Here is a 23,703-nt window from a genome sequence, read left to right as displayed (position 1 = left end):
ACAGACATAGCGGAGGAATGCAAGTGCCTCTTTCAAAGCATGAAGCGTCAGCAACACAAACAGACACATACATATGCTGAAGGACAGGAGACGATACAACATACTCACTCACAGACACTTACATGTATATACAGATATAATAGTCATTACATACACAAAAACACACAGTGGACCTTCCTCAATTATAAAATACAAGCAAAAAACTTCTGCTTGTCTTTCAGGAAGTCCACTGTCAGGACAGAGGAAAATGGAGAATTCCCCAAAACATTCCTGTTTTGGAGAGTAAAAGAAAATGAAATGATCTCTGAAGCATGAAATGGACATCATTTTAAAATGATTAATCTTTTTTTTTTTTTTTTTTTTTAAAAGGGGATGTATGTCTCAGTACACTGGTATAAACATGGGCCAGAAATGTCATCTGAATCAACAACCCATGATCATCTGGACAGAATAGAGGGATTCAGACCACTTGATTGATAACTGATCAAGGCATAGAATTGACTCATCTGTTGAATACTTCCCATTTGCACTGCATTGACCACCATGTTTGCACATTTAGACTATAGTAGAGCTGTGGGCTTATGACCTTACTGAATGTGTACTTTGCAGAAATGCCCAACTTATGTCATACGAAACACGTCCACATCAAAGTACTTAAAGCCTTAGACACTCACAGAACTCAACTGGAATCAACCGGTGGTGTATTTTTTTAATCAAGAATGTAGCCTACTGTAGATTATAATTAGCCTATTTATTCACTTTATTAGGCAGCCTAATGTGACTCCCTAGAATACTTCAATGTTTTTTTTTTGTTTTTTAAAAAAAGTCTCTTTATGCTCATCAAGCCTGCATTAAATGATCAAAAATACAGAAAAAAACAGTAATATTGTGAAATTTCAATTTAAAATAATGGTTTTCTATTTTATTATGTAGCCTACTTTAAAATATCATTTATTTCTGTGATAGCAAAGCTGAATTTTCAGCATCATTACTCCATTCTTCAGTGTCACATGATGCTTCTGAATCATTAAGATGATAATCAATAACTTGATTCTCAGTTATTGTCAATGATGGAAACAGTCGTTCTGCTTAGTATTTTTTTGGAACCTGTGGTACTTTTTTCAGGATTGATGAATAAAAAGTTTAAAAAGATCAGCATTTATTTCAAATATAAATGTTTTGTAACAAATGCTGTTCTTTTTAACTTTTTATTCAACAATGAATCCTGAAAAAAGTATGACAGGTTCCAAAAAAATATTAACAACTGTTTCTAACATTGACAATAACTGAGCAGCAAATCAGCAGAAAGATAGGATCATGTGACGCTGAAAATTCAGCTTTGCATCACAGCAATACATTAGCCTATATTAAAGCATGGCTATCGAAAACAATTATTTTAAATTGTAATAATATTTCACAATATTACTGTTTTTATCTCTTTTTTTTAATCAAATAAATGCATGCAAGAGACTTTTTTCAAAACATGAATGTTTCCAAACTTTTGACCGATACTGTATAATGGTTTTTGTATAATTTCACGATTATTTAATTATTAATTATATATGGCAAAGGTGCGGTCACGTTTATCGTTTTCCGGTCATTTTTCGCGGGCGAAATCCAGTCATTTCAATAGGACTCCACGCGGTCGTGAATTTCTGAAATTATCGATCGACGCAGTGAACAACTGAAAGCTGCTTGATTTGTAAGTAACATCTGTTTGAGCTTTACATTGCTACAATATTGATAATAAACAACTGACCTTTTATGACCGCGAAAAATCACCGAAAGTCTTCTAATGTTACCCCACCTTAAATGTTTTGGCCGCGAAACTTAAGAGTTTCACTGTTTCCAACTGTCACGCTGCTACTTTCACCTGTAGGCCTATCTCTCCACTTTGCCACTAGTTTCCAATGCACCGTTAGAGAACAGCAAATTGGCGCCATCTTTTGACTCAAAACAACCAGACTGGTAATGCCCTTGGATTACTAAAGTATTGATTATATGATAAGAATGAATGTTTTGATATTTTGAAGTTTAGCAGCCCCCATTTAAACCAAAAAATACATCGAGCTGGATGATAGAGAACTGTTACAATGGAGCTAAATATATTAGCTATAGCTTAGCTAGTCCAGAACAAAATGTGTTCTTTCTGTTTTCTCAGTAGCCAATGATTTCTAATCACACTGTTTAAAGTTTTTTTTCCCTCCCAACTATTGAATCTCGTTTATCCATTCACTCGTAAAAACCTATCCAGGGTGAGGCAAACAAGGCTTTCTGAAGAAATTCACCACTCACCTTCAGGTTGGCCATCATCTGTCAGGAAAAAGAAAGAAAGAAAAACAGCTCCATGAAGGTTATTTATTTTAGGCAGGCTAATGAAGCTTTAAATGTTTCTACAATATTGGATGGTAGGCTACTGTGGCCCCCAATTATAATTTTTTTGTCACTTGATGTCTGAATATCTTCCCATTAAAAAAAAAAAAAAAAAAAAAAATCCAAGCGTCATTTGCAAACAAATGTGCTTGTACTGTCTTTAAAATAAAAGCCACTTGGTTTAATATTTTGTTATCAAATATAATGACATTTTACTGTCTGTATACTTTTTGGGCTACTGTACTTATTTGTGCAGAAATATATGAGCTTTGTTTGTCTTTAAAGCATTCCGGTTTAAACTAAGTGCCAGTGTGCAGTATTGTGTTAGTTGCGGTGCATATGGCTAGACTTATAGCAAACAGTTTAAAGAAGCACATGTTGACACAGAGTTACAGTAAACCCAGCAGAGCATGATTAAAGTGTTCTTACAGATCCTAATGTGATTAGAGGAGTTAAATAAAAGCCTAACAAGATCAATGAGCGCATACATCCCTTGGTATGATAGTTCTAAAATAAACCAGCTGTTTTATTTATAGATTACCATAGCATGGACACGTGATGGGCACCTGACTCTTTTTAAAGCAGACAAAGCTGCAAATGATCTAATCTCATCTTTGAATTTACTTAGAAAGCTGTGATGCTAAATTTATGCGCATAAAAAGACAAACATGAGGTCACGTGATGTGATTTTAAGCTATCATTTTGAGTTGCTGGATAGAAACCTGAACATGAAGTACTATAGGAATGCAAATTCACAAGAGATCTCTTTAACGTTTCATTGCTTGAGAGCAATGAGAGTAAATGGAGACTAGCCTAAATGGAGACTTTTGTAATATCCTGCTTCTCAGATTTACACTACAAAAACACCTAATCTTACACGTGTCTCCTTTAGAGTTTCAAAGGAGATCTGAACTATGTCACAAATTTTTTAAGTTCTCAGAAATCTGCACTCAAAGTCAGAGATCTCAAACTTCCAGTGATGTTTAGGAAGAACATTTGAGACCAAGTTGAACTTGGACCATTGTGAACTCCACTAGGTCTCCTGATCTCTTAAAGAGCAACAAAACCTTCCTCTGGGTTATTACGTGATGTAAATGTCAGCAGCTTTGTCTCAGACCCGCTCCTGTTGCCTTGGCATGGGCTGCTGTGAATTCTATGAGGATGCCAGCCTAGTCTGATCATGGCACAAAAGGATCTCTGTGAAGCACTCGAAGAACGACCACTCCATTCCTGCCCCCTGCTGTCAGGAGCCAATGTGACCACCTGTGCGTTTAGCCTATTGACATTTTTGACATCTCTCAGCTTTCAGCTCCCTCGTTTTTTGCTGTCTCTGTCAGTCCATCTCTCCTTCACTGGGTATTATCTTCCATTCACTGTCACATTTTGTGCACACTGTACTGTAGGACATCATGTCCTATATTGCATTGTCTCCTCAGTCGTCATCAAATGGTGTAGCTAAAAACTTCTCAAAAGACTCGTCAAAATGCGTAAAGTTCGCTTGAATTCATGAGACTTGCATGGGACACAATTATATGGGACCATCAGAAATGTAAAGAGACTTCTAACAAACATCTGAGAGTAGGGATTCGATCACTAAAAAGATAATAATAATAATAGTAATAGTAATCATGATTATTGTAATGATCTCCCCACTAAACAGTATGTAATTAATAATCATTGTCAGTATAAATCTTGTTTTTATGCATGTTAATTAGTCTTTTGAGGCACAGAATTTGTTCACGTAATTATTTTACCTCTTTTTTTGTCTTGTGCATGTCGTGACAATGGAAAAAACAAAATTTTGATTCTTTTGAGACACCTAATTCTTATTTTATCTATTTACTGATAATGATTATTAATATTTTACATTGAGATTTTTTTTGCATGTGAATAACTCTTTTGAGACACCTAATCTTATTTTATCTCCCTCTTTTTTGTCTTGTGCTTATTGTGAGAAAAGCACTAGGCTATATAAATGTAATAATATTAAATCAAGATGTTTTTGCATGTGAGTTAGTCTTTTGAGATATCTAATCTTATTTTATGTCTCTCTCTCTCTTTTGTTATCTTGTGCATGATGCCATCCTACAGGTCATGTCTTTTGGACACCTTAGCTCAGATTTGGCAATGACGTGGGCCCTTCCACCCATAAAAGAGTAATTTCTGTCACCGTTAAGCTAGCTTGTGTGGCATTCTGCCCGTTTCGAGATCCTCCCTGGCTCATCCAGCAATAACAACAATTCTGAAAGGTATTGTTTTACCATCGCAGTGCAGCACAACAGTATGCAGGTATGTTCAGCTGTCCCTACTGCTGTCGTGAGGACAGACAGGCTCATGTTGACCCCCCCTCCCCCCCACACACAAACACTTGTTACTAGTCCTCCAGTTCAATATACATAGAATTTAGACCTCATTTATTAAAGAACATTTTCAGTTACATGCTTTTTAATTGATAAGCGAATGCACTGTGGCTAACTTTTGATTGTCACAAATAACACAGACTGAAAATCTTCCATAATCAAAAGGTTAAGAGGGCATAGATGCAGCTTTTAGTTTGAGAATCAGTCTTTTTTTAATTGTTGTAGTTCTACAGTAACAAAGTACAATTGCACGTGGAAGTCGTGCTAACTTTGCTGGCACAGATAATCACAGGCATCAGAGAGCAGATGACAGCTTGAATGTGTTGTTTCTCTTGGTGTTGATTTATGAGTGGGATCTGACATGAAGGAATGACACTTCGACTTCTTTGAATGAGAAAAAAGTGAAAGTGAGGCATGCAGGATCCAAAATTAACACTCGCTCAAGTAAAAGTTGCCAATTGGCTGGTAACTTTATAAGGAACTGTTACATAATGCGCAATAGTTCAAGTTATTGACGTGCATAATTCAAAACTAATGGCATACAGACCATCTACAAGTAAAACATCTGAAAAAAATGTTTTTATAGGATCCCCAAAATGTTATTTTCCCAGGACTTCATGGGAAGATAACTCATATAGTGGAATATTTCTCACATAAAAACTCTAGAAATAAAATAAAAAATAAAACAAGGTCTAAGGAGAGATAGAGACCAGGTCATATATGATGTTGCGAGTGACACAATGACCTGATCTGTTTACCTGTTTCTCCATTCACCCACCATTAGCCGGAGAAAAAGTTAATTTTGGACTCTGGATATACGCCACCCTAATGTAGGGTGGGTTTGACATGGGGATTATTTCACCTTTGACTATCTTTAAGTCATTAGTCAAAGGGCAGCTATTACCCTGATATGCCTCCAGAGATAAACTTTCACTGATACAGGCTACTAAGGTTTTTTGTTTCCTTCCATTGTTGTTTTCCTGTGGGATGCTATTTGGAATGCTGTCATATGTAGAGGTAGGTCACAACCTCCATCCTTTGATACTGTTTATCACAGAGATCAAAGTTCAAACAAACAAGAGCTCAGGATTCTCAGCATGATAGAGACATAAAGTCACTGGATGAAAGATAGGACTAACAGAGAGAAGAGAGAGAGCAATGGGGATTAAAAGTCTGCTCATTCTGAACTATTCCAGGGGTCTGGAATCCAGTTCCCCGGGGGTCCAGCCCTGTTCATCCCTCATCCAGCCTTTTAAAGCCTGGAGTCAATGCTACACGGCAACCCCAACCACCCCCCATCAGCTGTTCCCTCAAATTTATGAGAACAATCATTTTCTTTTTCAAACAGACATGGTCACAATGTCTAATACTCACTCTCTCTTGAGGTTATTTGTGAAAGGCATCTACTGTACATGAAATTCATTGTACTTTAAATATTATAGTTGGCACATCAACTACTTTGTTTTCATCTTTCACAGTAACCAATTCGAAGTCTCACTGTTTGTTACTTAAGAAAGGAACTACTTGTACTGCAAAAAGCATTTTCTTAATCACAATTTCGTGTCTTGTTTTCCCGTAAAAATATTTAAACATCCTTAAAACAAGATACATTTACTTGAGAGGCTAAATGGTAATAGTAAAAAAGGTTTGTTTTTATTTCTTGTTTTAAACATTAATCTTTGTAAATTTTATTATGTTAATGCTAAAATCAAGGTAATTTAAAAGTAAATAAATAAATTAAATTAATTGAAGATATATTCTTTTATTCTATTCTTTATTATATATTCTATTCTTCCTTATGTCATTCCAAAAGAAAACCCCTTTCAGAATATTTAGATGTTTTCACTGGAAAACAAGACAAAAATACTGATTAAGAAAATTATTTTAGGCCTTTTGCCTTGATGGACAGATGGTTTTAGTCACCATGTGCATCCTATGCAAAATCTTTTCCTTCAAGACCTTAAAAATCTGCACAATCAACTGGATGGCATTTGCGATGGGCGACGGGCACGTCTGCAAACCATTTACAGAAATGAATCGTACCACCTCCCTGTTTATGACCATGCTTATGAGCATCATCAAAATAGCAGCCGTAACATCAGTCTCCAAGATCGGCCTCATTCTGCTTCATAATCCCCATTGTCCGTTGTTGGACGGATCCTTTCCAATGTGCATATGTTTAGAGGCAGATATTAAAATATGAGTCATCCTCAGAAAAAAGCTAAAGAATGACCAAAAATAAAATTTAAATGTCAACGGTGCTTGTCAAGAATGATGAAATCTCATCGCATAAGAGCTGTTGTGCTCATGGGGACGCAGTTCCAAATGTCGAAATCTGTCTGGCATAATAATAATTTTCCATGATAATAATAATAATGCAATAAAACTCAAAGGACAACAACACACAATGCCGCATCCTCATATTTCTCCATCCATCCATTAGGCAGTGGAAGCTGATCTCTATATCATCACCCCTGAAATATTTGTCCATCTGGAGGCGTAGCATCCCCACTGGGCCATCGGCATTGCATCATCCATCAGCGATGCCTCTGGCACTGCAGTAAAACTGGGCTCTAGGACTTGTAACCCTGCGCCGGGTAAGTCACCACCATTCCATACCCAGAATCCTGTGCAGCTCAGCTGACTGTGCTCTTCTAATCGCCTTGACTATGTGCCATCCATCATAGCAACAGTCATGACAATAGTTGCTTTGTCTAAAGGTGTTTGGATCACCTCATCATCCAGCACAATGTGAATCCCAAAGTCGCTCCCAGAATTCCTGATCATCCCTGAGCTTTTTATGTCTGCTTGGGTCATTGTCATGACTGCAGGGATGCAGCAAAGCAGCACTTACTTCTAACCAACCACCTTGACCTATACATTATACTATATATTTTGTAGTACGTTATATTCTGTACACTGTTTCATCTCACACAGCTGATAATACACAAGTATCTGCATTCTTTACTTTCTCAACTTTGTATATGATGTATGTGTATCAAATGCAGTTTGCCTATTGCCTAGTTCAAGCCTATTTGGCTCCTAAACTTTAGATTAGAATCAAAACTGGTGAAGCAAATCAACAACACAGTGCGGCTAATTTGTTATCAGCATGTTTGTTAGTAAGGTTGAGGTGATATCACTCATTAATGTTGTTGTGTCTTGATTTGGTAGAATAATTATAATAATGTCTTGCCATCCTAAAACATTTCTCTACCTTTTGCTCCAGTTTTCCCATCAGACTACAAGATCTGTGGCGTGATGACGGACAGAATTGGTTCTCACCTTTCTTTGTGGGCTCAGGCATGTTGAGCCGTTCTCCGGTGGACCGGGCACCAGTTGGAGGGGTTCAGGGGTGAGTCTGGGCTGCCCAGTATGTGTGGCAGGGGGTGTCCTTTAGCCAGGGGGTGTAATGATGGAGAAACAGAGGTGAGGAAAGCTGCACCAGAGACTGTAGAAGCCAATGAGGATGAGGGCAACGCAGGAACGTGAAGGAGAAAGTAACAGATCTGGGGGTGATGAATAAATGGGGTTTATATAGCGCTCATCCTAGCCACTCCTCTCTCTCTTTGATAATGGAGCCCAAAAAGATCCCTAACACCTCCCTCCCCTTTTCTCCTAAAGTCCTGGGGATTAGATGTGGCTCGCTGTGCCCTGTCTCCTCACCAGCTGGAGCCAGACAGCGAGAGGGGCTTTTGGATAACGTTGCATTGCAGAAAAAAAGACGGTATTTGTGTTGACAAGTTGGCATTGCTTTGAATGATAATGATAATGAGTGGATAATTTTATAATTGGCATAATTGTAATGTATAGAACGATATATTTAATAATTTATAATAATGTAATAATAAGATATATAATAAATAATATTTAATAAAATGTAATCAAATAAAATGTCAGATTTACAATTTATACATTTTTAAATTATATGAAATATAAAATAATATACAATATAATAAAATGTAATAAAAAAAAATATAGAAAATAGTCACATTTTCCATTTATTTATTTTTTAATTTATAATAATATATAATCATATGATATATAATAATTAACATTGAATAAATGTATATATTTTTATAATTAAAAAATATTATATAACAATAAATTATTCAATAATAACAGTAAAATATAATATTATATATTGTTTTTTTTACCTTTTAAACGTTTTTTTTTAAACATAAAAAACATCTAGATTAATATACTGTCAACAATGTGTTTGTAATGAAGAGACAACCCTGCCACAAGGCCCATGTCAAGGGCATTGACTATAGGGTGAATGAAATAGATATTATTAGGTGATGCTGTCATCCAGGGGTTCCCAGTGTCTAAGCTCCACCCTTTCCCTAGAAGGCCTTTGGGTGATATTTAGGGCTTAGTGAGAAAAATAGGAAACATTCACTTCACCTTGCAGCCAAGTGCCAGAGATGATGTGGATGTAATGTGGATGAGGGTGATATGAACAAGCCAGGACTATAAATTCTGCTAAGATGCCTGAGCAATGCTTTTAAAGTCTATAATTAGAAGGTCATCCTGAACTCTGACTTTTGACATATCAAGCATGGAAAGATGGTGGGATTGTTTTCATTGTCAAGACTCTCATTATCCTGTTAACGCTTTAATTTTCACTATAAATCAGGCCCTGCTTCTTGCAGACGTGACAGCAATTTGCACAGTGAGTCCCCAAAACTTTAATAGTCTTAGTGAGCAGTTACATTTAATTTGATATATTATTTAAAGAAATGTTAAATGTATCTCAAATAATAAAGAAATATTTTAAATCAGTATGCTAATTGTAATCTATTAATTTCAGAAAATCATAAATTCAGAAAATCATAAAATTCATACTGATATTTTTTGGTGTGCATAATGTTAAAAAGTGATACAAATGTCCTGCTAACAAACATCAAACAAACTCAATTATTAAAAAGAACCGTATTCCTTATAGTTAGTTTGGCATAATCTGTGTGCCAAGCAAGTCTCTTAAAATTTTTTTATTTTTTTTATTCCTTTTTATGACATGACAAAGTTATTTCAGGTTGTAAAATGTAAGATGTGGTGTGACTCTTCATAACTGATATTTATTAATTATATAAACATTTTTCAAAAGCATGTTAAACCTATATGAACACAAAACATTTCTAAGAACGTGGAACTTGTGTTGTCTGTGAACTTCTAGTTAAACTGCAGACATGAATATGGCAAAGATTGAGAAAAAAAATGTCAACTTCTCAAACGGTCACATGAACGGCAGCAAGTAATATAAGATGGTTCTGCTGAGCCAGAAGCATATTACATATCAAGACAGGAGTCTTCTTTAGTAATTTCAGGCTGTTCTTGTTCTGAACGACTCTGACGGGAATTAGAATTGGGAATTGGGAATTAGATAGCAGTCATTCTATCTGTAGCAACACTTGCCATCAACGAAATCCATGTTTAGAATGGGAATTTTTCACAAAAGCATGTCACACCAAAAGTATGTGGTCGCATTAACAAAATTAAATTGGAATCTCTTTCTGACCTGGCTGTGTGTGATATAAGGAGGTTATGAATGTTGTGCCATACTCTTCTATCACAAACCATCTTGACTGGTTTTGAGCATGATTTTTTTGGCCCTTATTGGTAGCAGAGCCTCCAACGAGGGGCCCATTTATAACCATGTTGTGTACAGCTCTTAAGACAGGGTGCTGGGGAAGTATCATGTGGGCCTGGCACAAAGTTCACACAAAACCATTTGGACCAGACTGCTGGTTAAAGGTTCATGTCGCCCATGGGGATTTAGCTCTCACGGTCACCATAAAAAGCTCAGACAAGAGAGTCACAGTGGCACCTGCCTTGACAAATGCACACACGCACGCACGCACACACACACACACACACACACACACACACACACACACACACACATACACACACACACAGGAACCTAAGCAAAGACGAATTGATATCGCCTCAGAATTTCAGCATCTCGTTAAGATTCAGTACGTTCAATAGAATGGAGCTTCTCCCTGTGGAGCAGGCAGTGCTTTAGATATAGTGAGCCAGTAAAGCACGAATACTCACTACAGAAATAGATTTCACTCCTTCCTTTGAATAAAACACTGTGGGACTATAAAGGGCGAGAAACGCCATCTCTGAATGGCAAATTACCATGTGTGAGGAGGACCCTGTGGCCGGTCAGTCAGTCAGAGAGACCAAACCAAGAATCTGTCTTTTAGTAGGGTGCTGTCAACAGCTCTGGGTCCAACTTCTCTGATGCCATTGAAGAAAGAAACACAACAGCTGCTTACAGTGGCTCCAAAAAGCATTTGAATGCTTAGGCCAGGCTTAAAAATGTGTACATTTTATTGCAGTATGCAACGAAATCTCAAACCAAACGCCATTTATTGTAAAGAAAGACAGCACATGTCAAACTATTAGATTATGCTCAAAATATTGACAAAAAGTTATTGTTTGGCTTCATGCATTCACTAAAAATGACCCATGTAGTAAAAAAAATATTTTCATGATTTGTAACCACAACTTTTTATCTTTTGTCAAATCAACTTAATTAATTTGGTTCAGATAACATAATATTTTGAGTTTCTCTTTATTATACCAATCTCCTTCATTGTATTAACTTAAATTTTTTATTTAAATGAACTTAAAATAACTTATAACTAACTTACTTTTTTAAGTTAAACCAACAATATTTTTTTACAGTGTAATTGGACAAATCGATAAGAAAAAGTTTGTTCTGAGAAAAGCATAATTTGTTTGCAGATTTCACTTGTTTTGAGATTTCAATGTATTATGCAATAACATAACTATGTGACCCAGGTTTGACCCACCGAATTTGAACCGACTTTGTTGTTAAGTAAATCTAAAACTAAAACTATTAATAATAATTTTCGTTAATTGAAATAAAGCTGAAATACAAATATTAGATGCATCATGTAAACTTAAAAAACAAGAACAAATGAAAATGACATTCAAGATGATGTTGTCTTGGCAAATAACTGAAATAAGTTGAAGTGGAAGTATTAATAGAAGTATAAAAAGCTAAATAGAAATATAAAAATGACAAAAGCACATAATTAAATTGCAAAAAAAAAAAAAAAGACTGACTATATATGCAAATGTACACCAATACAATTTTATTTATAAAAGACAAGTTTATAAAAGACGTACTTTTTAAATGCATCAAGATATGAAAAATCTAAACTTAAAAAAAAAATACAATTACAAATGTTGCCTTGGCAACTAATTGTAATAAAATAAGTTGAAGTACTAAGAACAATATAAGTTAAAGCTAAATGGAAACCTAAAAAATGAAAAAAAGTTAAACCTAAATTGCTAAAGCTAAACTAAAATACTGTAATAATAGTAGTAGTATATAAAAAATACTAAAATAGCACTGAAGTGAACAAAAAAATTGCTTTTCAATGATTTTTGCGGATTTGTAATGTACAGCATCGATGATTGTTTATGGTATTTTCTTTTTCATTAATTAAGTTGGTAATAATTAAGTCCAAAAAAACAGAAGGAAAAAAGCACAACTGTAGTGAGTGACTGAGTGACTATCAAAATAAGAGCAGTGTAGCAGCTTTGCCACCTACTGGGAACAAATGAGCAGTGCGGGAAGAAGCAGACATTTAGTCTGTTTTTATCTGGTTTTGTTCTTTTCAACTGCCAGCTTAAAAGCTGATTAAAAAATCGAAAAATATCAAAAGAAAATGATAAAAAAAATACATGTTTAAAGACATACTTTATGCATCAAGATACGCAAAGAACAGCAAAAAGTAAATAATTTGCTTAAGAGTCTGTTATACAAAACACCATATTTATCACCTTCTTTTGAAACATAATTGAGCAAGAAAACTAATTTTACCCTTCTCCTGTTACCAAGGCAATTAAGATATCATGAGAGCAACAAATAATGACCTTATCACACTGGAGACAATCATTCAGCTCTCATTTTGATGCTTTCTTTATACCATATTGATTCCGTAAAGTAGAGAGGGTAGCAACACTGAACTGGTAAGTCAGTTTCTTTTTCACTTTAATGATCTCCCCCGAGCGGGCGTAATTGCGTAGGGCACGGGACATTTTCTGGTAGGTCATGGGCATTCTGTTCGCCTTCCTCTGGCCCCACAGCTCTGCCACACGCTCCTTGTGCCTTGCAGAAAAGCGAAAGACGCCGGCTGAGGCCGGCACCCAGGACACGCAGTGGGCCATGCCTGGGTCCTCTAGCATCTCGAACAGGAAGTGGAAAAGACGTAGCTTTTTCCCTGCAATCATAGAGACAATTGTGGTCAAACAGTGTTTGTGTGTGTGTGTGCAAGGGGTGGGCAAAGGCCTATGGAAACTATTTCCCATAAAACAGGCTTGTATTATGATAGGCGTAATTAAGATAAGCATCTCTAAAGCATCAGTGGTGTACACAAGACTAGAGAAAATTAGAGAGAACTGAGATTCTATTTGGCAGTTATGGGTAGGACGAGCCGCTCCCGAGCTGCAGTTCCCCTAGGTTATTCCTCACCTTTGAGATAGCATCTAAATAAACCACAAAAGCAGAACTGACCTTTCTCTGCAGGTGTAATGCTGGGCAATGATTCGGCACACTTTTCAGGTGTTGTATTCGGAGTTAAAGGTCTCTCTGGTCCGTTTAGGGCATTTAACACTCGCCCGTCGGGTGCATTGTGAAGGACCGAAGACTGATCGACTACGGTGGTGCCGTTGCAATTTATCCCGCAGTCTGTATATGAGTCAGATCCGTTTGCTTTGGCCAGAGATCCCATGACCTATTCATTTGACAAAAGCTCTTGGTTTTAAAATAGAAAAGAATGAGTGCAAGAACGACACGAAATGTTGAACTGAATAGTTCACCTGCTCAGAAAACTGCAGCTGGGACTTGTCTTGCTCTAACACATTGCTGAATTGCTCCTCACCAGGTAGCTTCTCTTCAAACGTGTTCATAACTTCATCAGTTGACATGGCACAGAGATCCCTCACTGCCATTGCATTACAAAAAAAATTAGTCGTGATAAACCCTAAACAGGCCGTCCTTACTGCTAATGTCAGTGGTTTTTTTGTCCATGCAAATCAGTGGGGTCCAATGTTCTTTTTTTTTTAAAGTTTGTTAATTGCAATAAAATGTATGTATATTACATTTATATTATTATATTATATGACACACATTGATAAACTAAAATATACTTTAATGTAATTTAATGAAACTTGTATGTCATGTATTCAAAATTTTTGTAATGATCAAGTGCATTGTAGTATGATGGTCAACACATCAGAATAAATGTACTTCTTTTATGCATGATAAAACCATTTAAATGTATTCTAAAGTAAAACTTTGACTATTAGCAGTTATTAGAAATTGTTGTTAAGAAACAGTGTGTTAAGTACTCTTAAGTGGCCATTTGTTTCATTAATATTACATTGTCTGCAAGTACAGTTTTTTATATATATATATATATATATATATACAGTATATAGATATATATATATATACTACACTACATGCACATTCAAAACAATGAAGTGTTTTTTTACAAGGGTTGACTTTCATTGCATGGATGGGGAAAAAAAGTTAAAATTCTTCAAAATATCATCTTTTTTGTTCCGCAAAGGAAAGAAAGGCATACAGGCTTGGAATGACATGAGGGTGAGTAAATGATGACAGAACTTTCATTTTTGGGTAAACTCTAATTTTAAGCTTTTTTCTTACTGTTCCATAGGGCTTTTCTTCGAGATTCCTGTCTGTAGTGCTCCTCAAGAAATTCCAGAATCACCTCCAAATCAGTTTGATATTCCTGCGGACTGTACTGGTAAGAAATATAGATTTTTTTTCCCATACACAAGTGGGCCCCCGAAACGTATTTGGTTAGATATAATCTATATAACGACATTGAAACATTTACAATATGTTTTGGCTCCACTATAGAATAAAAACTATACAACAAAAATGTAAAACATATCAGTTCTTACCATGTTAGTGTTACGGATGTGATCCTTATTGAATGTATTGCTGTTTCAAGTGTTGTTGTATTAATGAATAACCAATAAGTTAAAAAAATACAGATTTGTTACTATTAGTGTGCTTTTCAAACAAAACTCTCTCGTTGAAATGGCACAGACTCGTTTTTATCAGTAACAAGGGGCCGGGGGAGTGAACAGGCCTCTCTGGAATGATCTACGACCGTACATAAATAACCATCCATCTTTTGACCCAAAACCACAGTTTCTTTCGGCCCAAACACACACACACACACACACAACCTGATCTCCGTCTAACACACATCTCTAGCATCCACCTTTATGGAACCAGTAACCACATCCTCTTCACTCTTAGAGATAACAACCACAACCAGCTAACAATGGCACACAGGCTCCACATTAAAACACACATTCATTTGTGCTGAAATGATTGAGAAATTTGAATTCATGAACAAAATATGAAAGCAACATAGATGAGAGAAATGTAATGGTTAAAACTTCAATCATAAAGTCTGAAAGAGCGCAATTGTTATGAGACAAGTGTTTATTGTCCAGTATGAAAATTATACAGCAGCACTGCATTAGTGTTTGATTGCTATCATACAAAGAGGAAGGTGATTTGAGATCGGTTTGTAATATGACACACAAAGCAGTCACAAACAATCTTCTCGCTGTGAAATTAGATAAGCTTGGCCCAATGCATTTGCAAAGAAATCAGCGCAGACGTTTATACAGCGGGCTATACAGTGTACATACAGTGGAGAGTTTAACAAACAAACCAAGTTAAATGGCAAACTTTATTCGAGCACAAAAAACTAATTATCTTACGTAAACAAGTTGAAAAAAGCAGATATAAATATGAAGATAGATCTTTATAGAAGTAGAACAGTAGATAAACAGTGGTCCGGAAAAGCATGTGGACTCTTTTAGACACTTGATAATGTAAGAATGTTATTTAATTGCATACAAAATATCAAAATAACCTTTCTGAACCATTTTTTCAGTTGCTTTTAACCAACTGGTCCTAAGGTGATTTTTTATGGATTTATGAAGTTCACACAGCGCCCTAACAGAGTAATAATGCATATTTTTCTTCTGTTTACTTTAATAATTTGAATTGTTTTTGAAAAATAAAAATAGCGTAAAAACAGTAATATTATGAAATATTACCACTGAACTGTTTTCCATTTGAATATGCTTTAAAATGTAATTTATTCCTGTGATGCAAAGCTGAATTATCAGCACCATTACTCCAGTCTTCAGTGTCCCATGATCCTTCAGAAATCAATCTAATACAGTATGCTGATTTGGTGCTCATTTTCTTATTATTATGAATGTTTAAAACAGTTGTGCTGTTTGATATTTTTGTGGAAACAGCGATACCTTTTTTTCAGGATTATGATGAATAAAAAATTCTAAGGAGCAGCATTTATTTGAAATAGAAACTTTTTGTAACTTTATAATTGTCTTTGCTGTGACTTTTAATCAATTTAATGCATCCTTGCTGAATAAAAGTATTAATTTCCTTTAAAAAAAAAAAAATAAAAAAAATCCATAGTGACTAAACTTTTGAACATTATGTTAACATCCTACATTTACAAGCATTCACACATTTCTAATGCACTAGGAAAACAGCTTTATTCTTCTATACATTTTACAAAGTCAAGGTTTATTTCAAAGCATCTCCAATCTTATAATAGAGATAGTAAAGTTTTGAATTTATGGAATGTTAGGAATCAGCTCTTTTGAGAATCACTATACTGAAACGCCTATTTTGGGATCCTCATGCACTGTCAGTACAGTAGCAAGATCATACTCGCCCTGGTAAGAGTATTGGCCGTACCAGTAATGACAGTCCGGGAGAGGAGAGCTGTAGTACACGTGCTCAGCAGAGCCTTGCTGATGAAGGGCCATGTCTCTGGACGAAGGGCCCGAGCTGTAGCCTGATAGTGAGCTCAGTCGCTGCAGTATAGCTGGATTAAACTGATAGGTGAGCTTGCGACGCACCTTCACAATCTCGCCCGTGCGGCTATAGTTGCGGAGAGCGCGTGCCATTTTCTGGTAGGTCATGGTTTTGCGGTTGCCCTTTCGTTGACCCCAGCACTCGGCCAGTTTCTCTTTATTTTTCGAGATGAAATGGAAGATGCCGCTACCTCGGTCCGTCCACTGAATGGAGTCACCCATGTTGTCGTCGTGAAGAGCCTCGTGCAGATATTCGTATAACCGTAACTTCTTACGACCTAATGAGGAAGAGAAATGCACAATGCATTTAGCACTTCTGTATTATGATGAACTCAACTTTGTTGAAAATTGTAAAACCATTAAAATGCTGTACAGTCAGTTTTAGGATATGCACAAGTATGTTTACGTCTACTTTTATTAATTAGATCAATAGATTAGGTTAATATTAACATGATTCCTAAAAACTTTCAGCTGAGTTTACGTGATTTTGTTTTTGCAGTAGGCCTATAGTTATTGCTATGCAGTTAGAGAGAAAAATCAAAAACATCCTTTAAGCATCAGCACATGCTTTCCTACATATTGCATTATCACATTTTCAAACACACAAAAACAATTGTTGTAATGTTGTACCTTTTCCGTGGCGCTGTGGTAAGTTTGAGTAAAATACCGAAGGCTCAGCAGAACACAGTGGCCCCAGGGACACGTCTGGCACAATGTGAGACCATGACTGTAGATACAGAGAGAAGCTTTTCTAGTCACAAAACACAGGTGAAAGCATCACAACCTAACAGCTGAAACCATGAAAGTGAAAAATTCAATGAGTTGTAAACCTACTGAGGATTCATTCCAGTCATACATTGCCCCAGGAGGCTCAAAATGAGGTGTGAACTGATAGTAAGAGATGGCATGTCTCACAGAAGACTGTTGACTTTCCAGATTCTCATAGGATTTATTTTCTGAAAGAGCCAATCAGAAGAGAATGATTGAAAATAATAACAATCATCATCATCATCATAATAGTTTATACTACTAATATTTTATACTTGATAATATTATATAATATACTTATATTACATTTTTATTAATGGTATATTTTTTATCATATTATATTATATAAATACCTGTGTCATAGTGCCGTGTCTGAGAATGACGCTGAATTACATCAATGGCATCTTGAAAATCTTGATTGATGTCATTTTCAAGAGACCCCTGTAAAAAAAAAAGAAAAAAAAGAAGGTATAATTCAGAATTTCATGCATATTAAATAATGTTTGTATTAGGGTTCTGTCTTCTCATCAAATATGTCAATTATACATACAATAAATAGCTTAAATAGCCTTTATATGGTATAATAAAAGTATAAAATAATGTATGGATCAGCAAGTTTTAAATAATCAAGCAAATAAATACTACATAAAACAATTTATAATTACACTGGTACACACCTGAGTCAAAGAACTCACCATTTTGGCCTTGGAAAACCTAACACTTCATCTATGTAGATCTCAACTGTGTTGAACTGGAAAAGTCCTCTATGTCTCAGTGATTATAAGTGGACAGATATATTGTAGAAGGACTTCTGTTTTACTGTCCAACTAACCAATGCGGCCTGTTATATACATGGGTCCATTTAAATTTGCCACGTCAACATAACATGGAGTAGTCAATGATACTCTACTTCTCTTTTTGGAAATGAAGACACACAAACTCATAGTCCCTTTATTCTACAAACTCCATATCTCCATCCATGAAAAAAAAGATAGAGAGCAAGAGAGAGAGAGAGATAGAGAGAGATAGAAAGAGTTACTAACCACTAGTTTATCCAGGATACCTTCTCCTTTGTGAAAACATTTGCATTTCAGGTTAGAAGCTGTCAACGGCACTGTGTTTTATTGGTCCCGTAAAAAAGTATCGAGAGGCAACAAACAATAACTGTTCTGATAATCACAGCAAGAGAAAAGCTGGGGAATGTTGGGAAATTTCACCCGAGGTGGGACACTTCAAGAAATCGTGTGACAGAAATATGGATTTTTATGTTCTTTTTATGCATTTCTGGTTTATTAATAAAAAGTGAATAAATATTAGCAAAAACTATCTATTACACATGCTAAAGATAACCATTTCCTTCTTCCATTCAATTCACATTCATATTAGTGCAATTGTCAACTATACAGGCAAAGAAAGTCTTGACTAATGTAAATCTTGAGTACACACTTCCAGTACACACTTTGTTTATCTGTGCCACAAACTGGCAAACCGTCAAATGCAGTCCCATTTTAATACATTTCGTTCTTTTTTTGCCGTGCATATTGTTCTAAGCTCGTAAAACAACAGTTAATTCATTGCACATTCTCATGACACAAGTTTTAAATATCAACTGACTGGCTCCTGAAGTTCCCCTTTCAGGTGTGCAGAGAATGAAAGTAAAGAGGCTCACTGATAAAAGATCCAGATACATTTTATGAGACTTCAGTCGACTGAGATTATACCGCTGTGATCTGGTGCATAATCAATATGCTAGAAAAGTGTGCTGTGAAAAAATGTATAGCCCCAAACTGTGTAAACAACTCCCTGATAATAGTTAATCAGCTATACTGTAATTCACCAGGCAAATGATTTCTGCTGACACTTACAATAACATAGTCTGTTATCTTTGTTGTGTCTGTTCACTTAACATTCATTGAAGCTCTCAAGATAAAGTCAAACATTTGAATATGAACACTTAGGTGCACTGTTTTGTAAGTGTATTGTAATGTGAATTATGCTGAAAAAGAAAAATGCTTAAACCAGCCTAAGGTTGTTTTTAGGGTGTTTTTTTTTTTAGCTGGTCTCCCTACCTGACCAGCTGACAGCATGCATGTGCACCTCCAAAATTTAACACTTGACAAGCACCAACCATGAGTAAAAATGGGCTTTGGAAAGTAACTTTTGCTTATAACTTTATTAGGAGCTACATCAATAAAGATGAATAGTATGATTTAGTCAGACTTTCACTAATGTAGGTTACGTGAGTGATTCAAATCAAAGTAACAAAACATCAGATACACAACTTGCACATCTTCTAACAACTTTTACCATCAGAAGTTTTACTAATATGCAAAGGTAAAAATAATGTAATAAACTTATTGTCAGTAAACCCCAAAATACTGTATACTATTGTTCAAAAGATTACTTAACAAGGCTACATTTATTTGATAAAAAAATACAGTAAAACAGTAATATTGTGAAATATAATTACAATTTAAAAATAACTGTTTTCTATTTCAATATATGTTTCAATTTATCCCTGTGATAGCAAAGCTGTCTTCAGTGTCACATGATCCTCCAGAAATTTGCTGCTCAAGAAACATTTGTTATTAGTGTCATTGAAAAGCTGCTTAATATTTTTATGTAAACTGTGATGCATTTTTTCAGGATTCCTTGACGAATAGAAAGCTAAGAAACAGCATTTATTTGAAATAGAGTTTTTGGTAACATTACAAATGTCTTTACTGTCATTTTTGATCAAATTTATTCATCCTTACTGAACAAAATTCATTCATTCATTCATTCATTCATTCGTTTATCTTACTAACCCCAAACTTGTGAATGGTAGTGTGTGCATGTACATTATTTAATATATACTATATATAATTTCATACAAAGTGCAGTTTCATTGCTGGGAAATATTCTCAAGAAAGTGACATTTGTGCAAAATGTTTTTTTCAGTTGACAGGGTTTAACTGTTCTGGAACATCTGTGGTAAAGTGTGGAATTGTTTCCTGTCTGCTGTGGATGATAAAATGTGGGAGACTGTGCTTGAAGGGTATGTAAACCTTTCCTCCACTGGGACTCACAAGGTAATTAAATTTGCAAGGTAATCTGTTTTGCATAGTGTCACCATAGTATCAATGAGTCATTTCCCTGTTTGTCATTTTAAATGTTTTCGTTATCTGTAATGCTATAATTGAGCACTTAACAATAAAAAATGTTAAATGATGACTGAATGGATGTAGTTATAAAAAAATAATCTACAACCAAAATTAAACTATGTTTTGGATTCTTCTCTCTCTCTCTCTCTCTCTCTCTCTCTCTCTCTCTCTCTCTCTCTCTCTCTCTCTCTCTCTGTCTCTCTCTCTCTCTCTCTCTAAATGCTTCTGTGGATTTTTCCATTGGTTTATGAATTTATGTATGCGCCTCACGCCTGCCGAAGTATTTACATTTTCTGGCGAAGCAGTAGCGAGGGCTTTATCTTTTCAAACAAAGAGCTGCTTTCCTTCCCCTTCTCTTCAAACCCTATTCAAAAGGACCATTAATACCAAACCCAATGAGGGAAGGGCAGTATAACCACAACATAGCTCCTATTCTACTTCTTTATTTACTGGCACCCAATCAAAATAAGTTCCCAAAGTGTCTGCCCAGGTAAACAGATCACTCAAGCTGTCTGTTGAAGTTAGCCATGCATAACATGGCTTACCAATTCTGGGGAAGAAAACAATACTGCTGAAATTGTTCTTGTTAAGCCTGGCCTGTTTACTATATATATTTAATGGCTGACTTTTGTGGCAAACCTTTTGTACTCTTCTATTCGAATATACAGTATAACAGCAGACCCAAACCTTAACTGAGTCATGCTTTTACGTTCTTTGCTTGCTTTGATTACAAAAGCAAATTAGTTGTATTCCTTTTTACCTTAAGAGTGGATAAAACAGACATTTATTTTTATTTGCTTATTTTCTATTAGGTTTTTTTTATTATTTGTTTTGATAACAAAAGCAAAGGTGTTGTATTCCTTGCAACTTTAAGAGCAGCTAAAACATTTTTATAAATTTGTATTAATTAATTGTTTAGATTACAAAAGCAAATCAGCTAAAATATGTATTTATTTATTACGCCATATTGTAAAGCAAATGTAATATACTGTGCTTTAAAATGTTTGCCCATGAAATTCTGATAAGCTTTTTCCCCATCAACCGCCACAGAATTCCATAACTAGAACACACAATTATCTGACAATATTTTTTTCCTCTTGGGTTTTTTTCCAGTTCCTTGTTTTTTTTCCGGGGTGGACAATAAACAGCATATTTCATTTCATATAGCCTGTCCTCCCATGTCGCTTAAACTGAACAGCATTGTGAGATGTCATAGTCAGCTAAGGGTACATCTATGCTGCAAAACCTTTTGATAAATATGCATCTTGTAAGCAAATGTTGAGTTTCATGCCATAACATACTGTCTTTTTCATATTTCGGACACTTCCTTAATTGTGTGCTGTGTTGAGGGGTCCCAAGTGCAGGATTGAACAAAGATACAATAATCTGTGTTATTATGTACCATCTTCAGATGTTGTTGTGCATCTGGAGCCGTGCTTGAAGGACTGATGTGAGGACTTTATTTGTTGAAGTTTTCATTCTAAAATAACCTTGTGTTGATAACATCCTGTTCCTCTGCTGATTGTTGACATCTGTTTCTTGTTTTCCAAATTTGCGAATAAATACCTCACCTGTTCTTTTGTCAATTGCATCTTTGGAAGTCTTCCTGATAAGGTACTTCCTGATATCCCATCACACTTCAGTGAGACACTGCTGTTGAATTCACTACATTGTCTGCAGCGTAATCTTTTGAAGGTACAATTTCCCCATACATTTTGTAAAATGAAGAAAACATTTTTCAGATTCTGAACTATTTCTTGGTCACTAATGAAAAAATGACACTCATTATGACGATCAGATGTTCTTCCAATGTAGCTTAAGATGTTTTTTGGATCATTTCAAATCATGGTGGAAAAAATGATAATCAGGTTTTATACAAACTTGTTGAGTTTGTGCTGCTGTCAATAAAGCAAAAGAGGGACAAACCAAATACTGAGACAAATATAAGCATTGTAACAAATTTTCTGGACTGCGTTATATTAGCATTTGGAACATTGTCCTGAATATGCATATTCACTCTTAAAAATAAAGGTTCTTCATTAGTATCTATGGTTCAGTGAAAACCCTTTAACATCCACGGAACCTTTCCATTGGGCAAAAGTTTTTTTAATGGGAAAAAGATCATCATCTGTAGATCATCAAAATGTTCTACACAATAAGAAAACATTTTAAGAACTGCTCACTGGAAGGTTCTTTGGAGAATCCAAAATCGTTCATCTATGGCATCACTATGAAAACCCCCTGTCATGAAATTGATTTTGAATTACTTACTTTGAGCTACGAGGCTGTTAATCCATGATATTTGCTTTTTGTGTGTGTGTGTGTGTGTGTGTGTGTGTGTGTGTGTGTGTGTGTGTGTGTGTGTGTGTTTAACAGCGGAATTCCTGGTGAAAAACATACATACTGTACCCACAATGCTGTACAGAACATTATACCAATCAGAGAATCAAAAAAGCAACATGTGCCAAAATAGCCACACACACACACACACACACACACACACACAGTTGCATTTGAAATTATTCAACCCCCATTGCAAATCAGGTTTATTGTCAAAATTTACGGACTTTTAGCTGTTTGCAATGAACAAATCAGACAGAAGTAATTGAACACAACAAATGTTTCAAGTAGTTTCCCAAATTCAATTAAAAATGCAACTTTTAATGACTTCTGCAGTCTCAAAATTATTCAACCCCTTCATAACAAGCGTCTTTAGTACTTAGTAGTAGTGGTAACACTTTATTTTACAGTGTCCTTGTTACATATGTTACGTGTACTTACCATATTAATAACAGTAAATTATGCATAATTACATGCAACTAACCCTCAAGCAAATCCTAATCCTACCCTAACCCTATAGTAAGCACATGTAGTTACTTAATATTACTCAGTTCTTAAATATATAATTACACTGTAACAATGACACCTTAAAATGAAGTGTAACCGTAGTAGTAACACCCTTTTGCTGTTATGACCTGCTGCAAACAATATGTATAACCAGACACCAGCTTCTGGCAGCGTCTCTGAGGAATCTTAGCCCATTCCACATGAGCAATGGCCTCCAGTTCAGTAATATTCTTGTAGTTATACTCTAATATGCTGTTCAT

The 23,703-nt window shown here is 35.5% G+C and overlaps 3 protein-coding genes and 1 long non-coding RNA gene across 12 annotated transcripts in view; 1 reads left to right on the top strand and 3 right to left on the bottom strand.

The window, feature by feature from the left end:
- Positions 1–8,251, bottom strand: part of mybpc1 (myosin binding protein C1) — a 35,910-nt gene extending 27,659 nt beyond the window's left edge. For 6 of the 8 annotated variants that reach the window (XM_079869721.1, XM_079869717.1, XM_079869720.1 and 3 more), the window contains exons 1-2: positions 8,019–8,251; positions 2,296–2,313 (exon numbers count right to left, since the gene is read on the bottom strand). In XM_079869721.1, coding sequence (XP_079725847.1) covers positions 2,296–2,313; positions 8,019–8,040 — 40 coding nt within the window. In that variant the 5' untranslated portion in view covers positions 8,041–8,251. The remainder of the gene's footprint in view (positions 1–2,295; positions 2,314–8,018) is intronic. The other 2 variants (XM_079869723.1, XM_079869724.1) reach the window with 1 other exon arrangement.
- On the top strand, positions 2–8,028 carry LOC307157781. Its single transcript, XR_013821072.1, has 3 exons — positions 2–1,702; positions 7,177–7,330; positions 7,963–8,028. It is a non-coding gene; the product is annotated as an uncharacterized lncRNA (long non-coding RNA).
- Positions 8,252–12,572: 4,321 nt separating the features above from the next.
- On the bottom strand, positions 12,573–14,581 carry spi2 (Spi-2 proto-oncogene; the record flags this gene model as incomplete). The annotated part of the gene is made up of 4 exons (XM_079869631.1): positions 12,573–13,003; positions 13,297–13,516; positions 13,602–13,726; positions 14,455–14,581. The coding sequence occupies 4 exons, from the start codon at positions 14,579–14,581 to the stop codon at positions 12,687–12,689; spliced, it is 789 nt and encodes a 262-aa protein (XP_079725757.1). The 3' UTR covers positions 12,573–12,686.
- A 670-nt stretch (positions 14,582–15,251) lies between these two features.
- Positions 15,252–18,274, bottom strand: spic (Spi-C transcription factor (Spi-1/PU.1 related)). Of its 2 annotated transcripts, none has more exons than XM_079869764.1 (5): positions 18,131–18,274; positions 17,807–17,894; positions 17,520–17,641; positions 17,316–17,412; positions 15,252–16,963 (listed from the first exon to the last, which is right to left on the bottom strand). In XM_079869764.1, the coding sequence occupies exons 1-5, from the start codon at positions 18,149–18,151 to the stop codon at positions 16,479–16,481; spliced, it is 813 nt and encodes a 270-aa protein (XP_079725890.1). In that variant the 5' UTR covers positions 18,152–18,274; the 3' UTR covers positions 15,252–16,478. The 2 variants fall into 2 exon arrangements, with proteins under 2 accessions (XP_079725890.1, XP_079725891.1); XM_079869765.1 differs by having other exon boundaries at positions 18,149–18,274.
- Positions 18,275–23,703: the final 5,429 nt, after the last annotated feature.

Source organism: Squalius cephalus, assembly GCF_949319135.1.
Source record: "Squalius cephalus genome assembly, chromosome: 4".
In the NCBI taxonomy this organism is placed as follows: Eukaryota; Metazoa; Chordata; class Actinopteri; order Cypriniformes; family Leuciscidae; genus Squalius; species Squalius cephalus.
This window is presented reverse-complemented; position numbering and strand designations above follow the sequence as displayed.

Bases quoted from the DNA above. Each gene is read 5' to 3' on its own strand.
- spic (XM_079869764.1), bottom strand. From the start codon at position 18,151: ATGGTGAGTTCTTTGACTCAG. The intron at 17,895-18,130 runs GTGTGTACCAGT...TTTTTTTTACAG, and splicing joins TGGTGAGTTCTTTGACTCAG to GGGTCTCTTGAAAATGACAT. The intron at 17,642-17,806 runs GTATTTATATAA...TGGCTCTTTCAG, and splicing joins GACACGGCACTATGACACAG to AAAATAAATCCTATGAGAAT.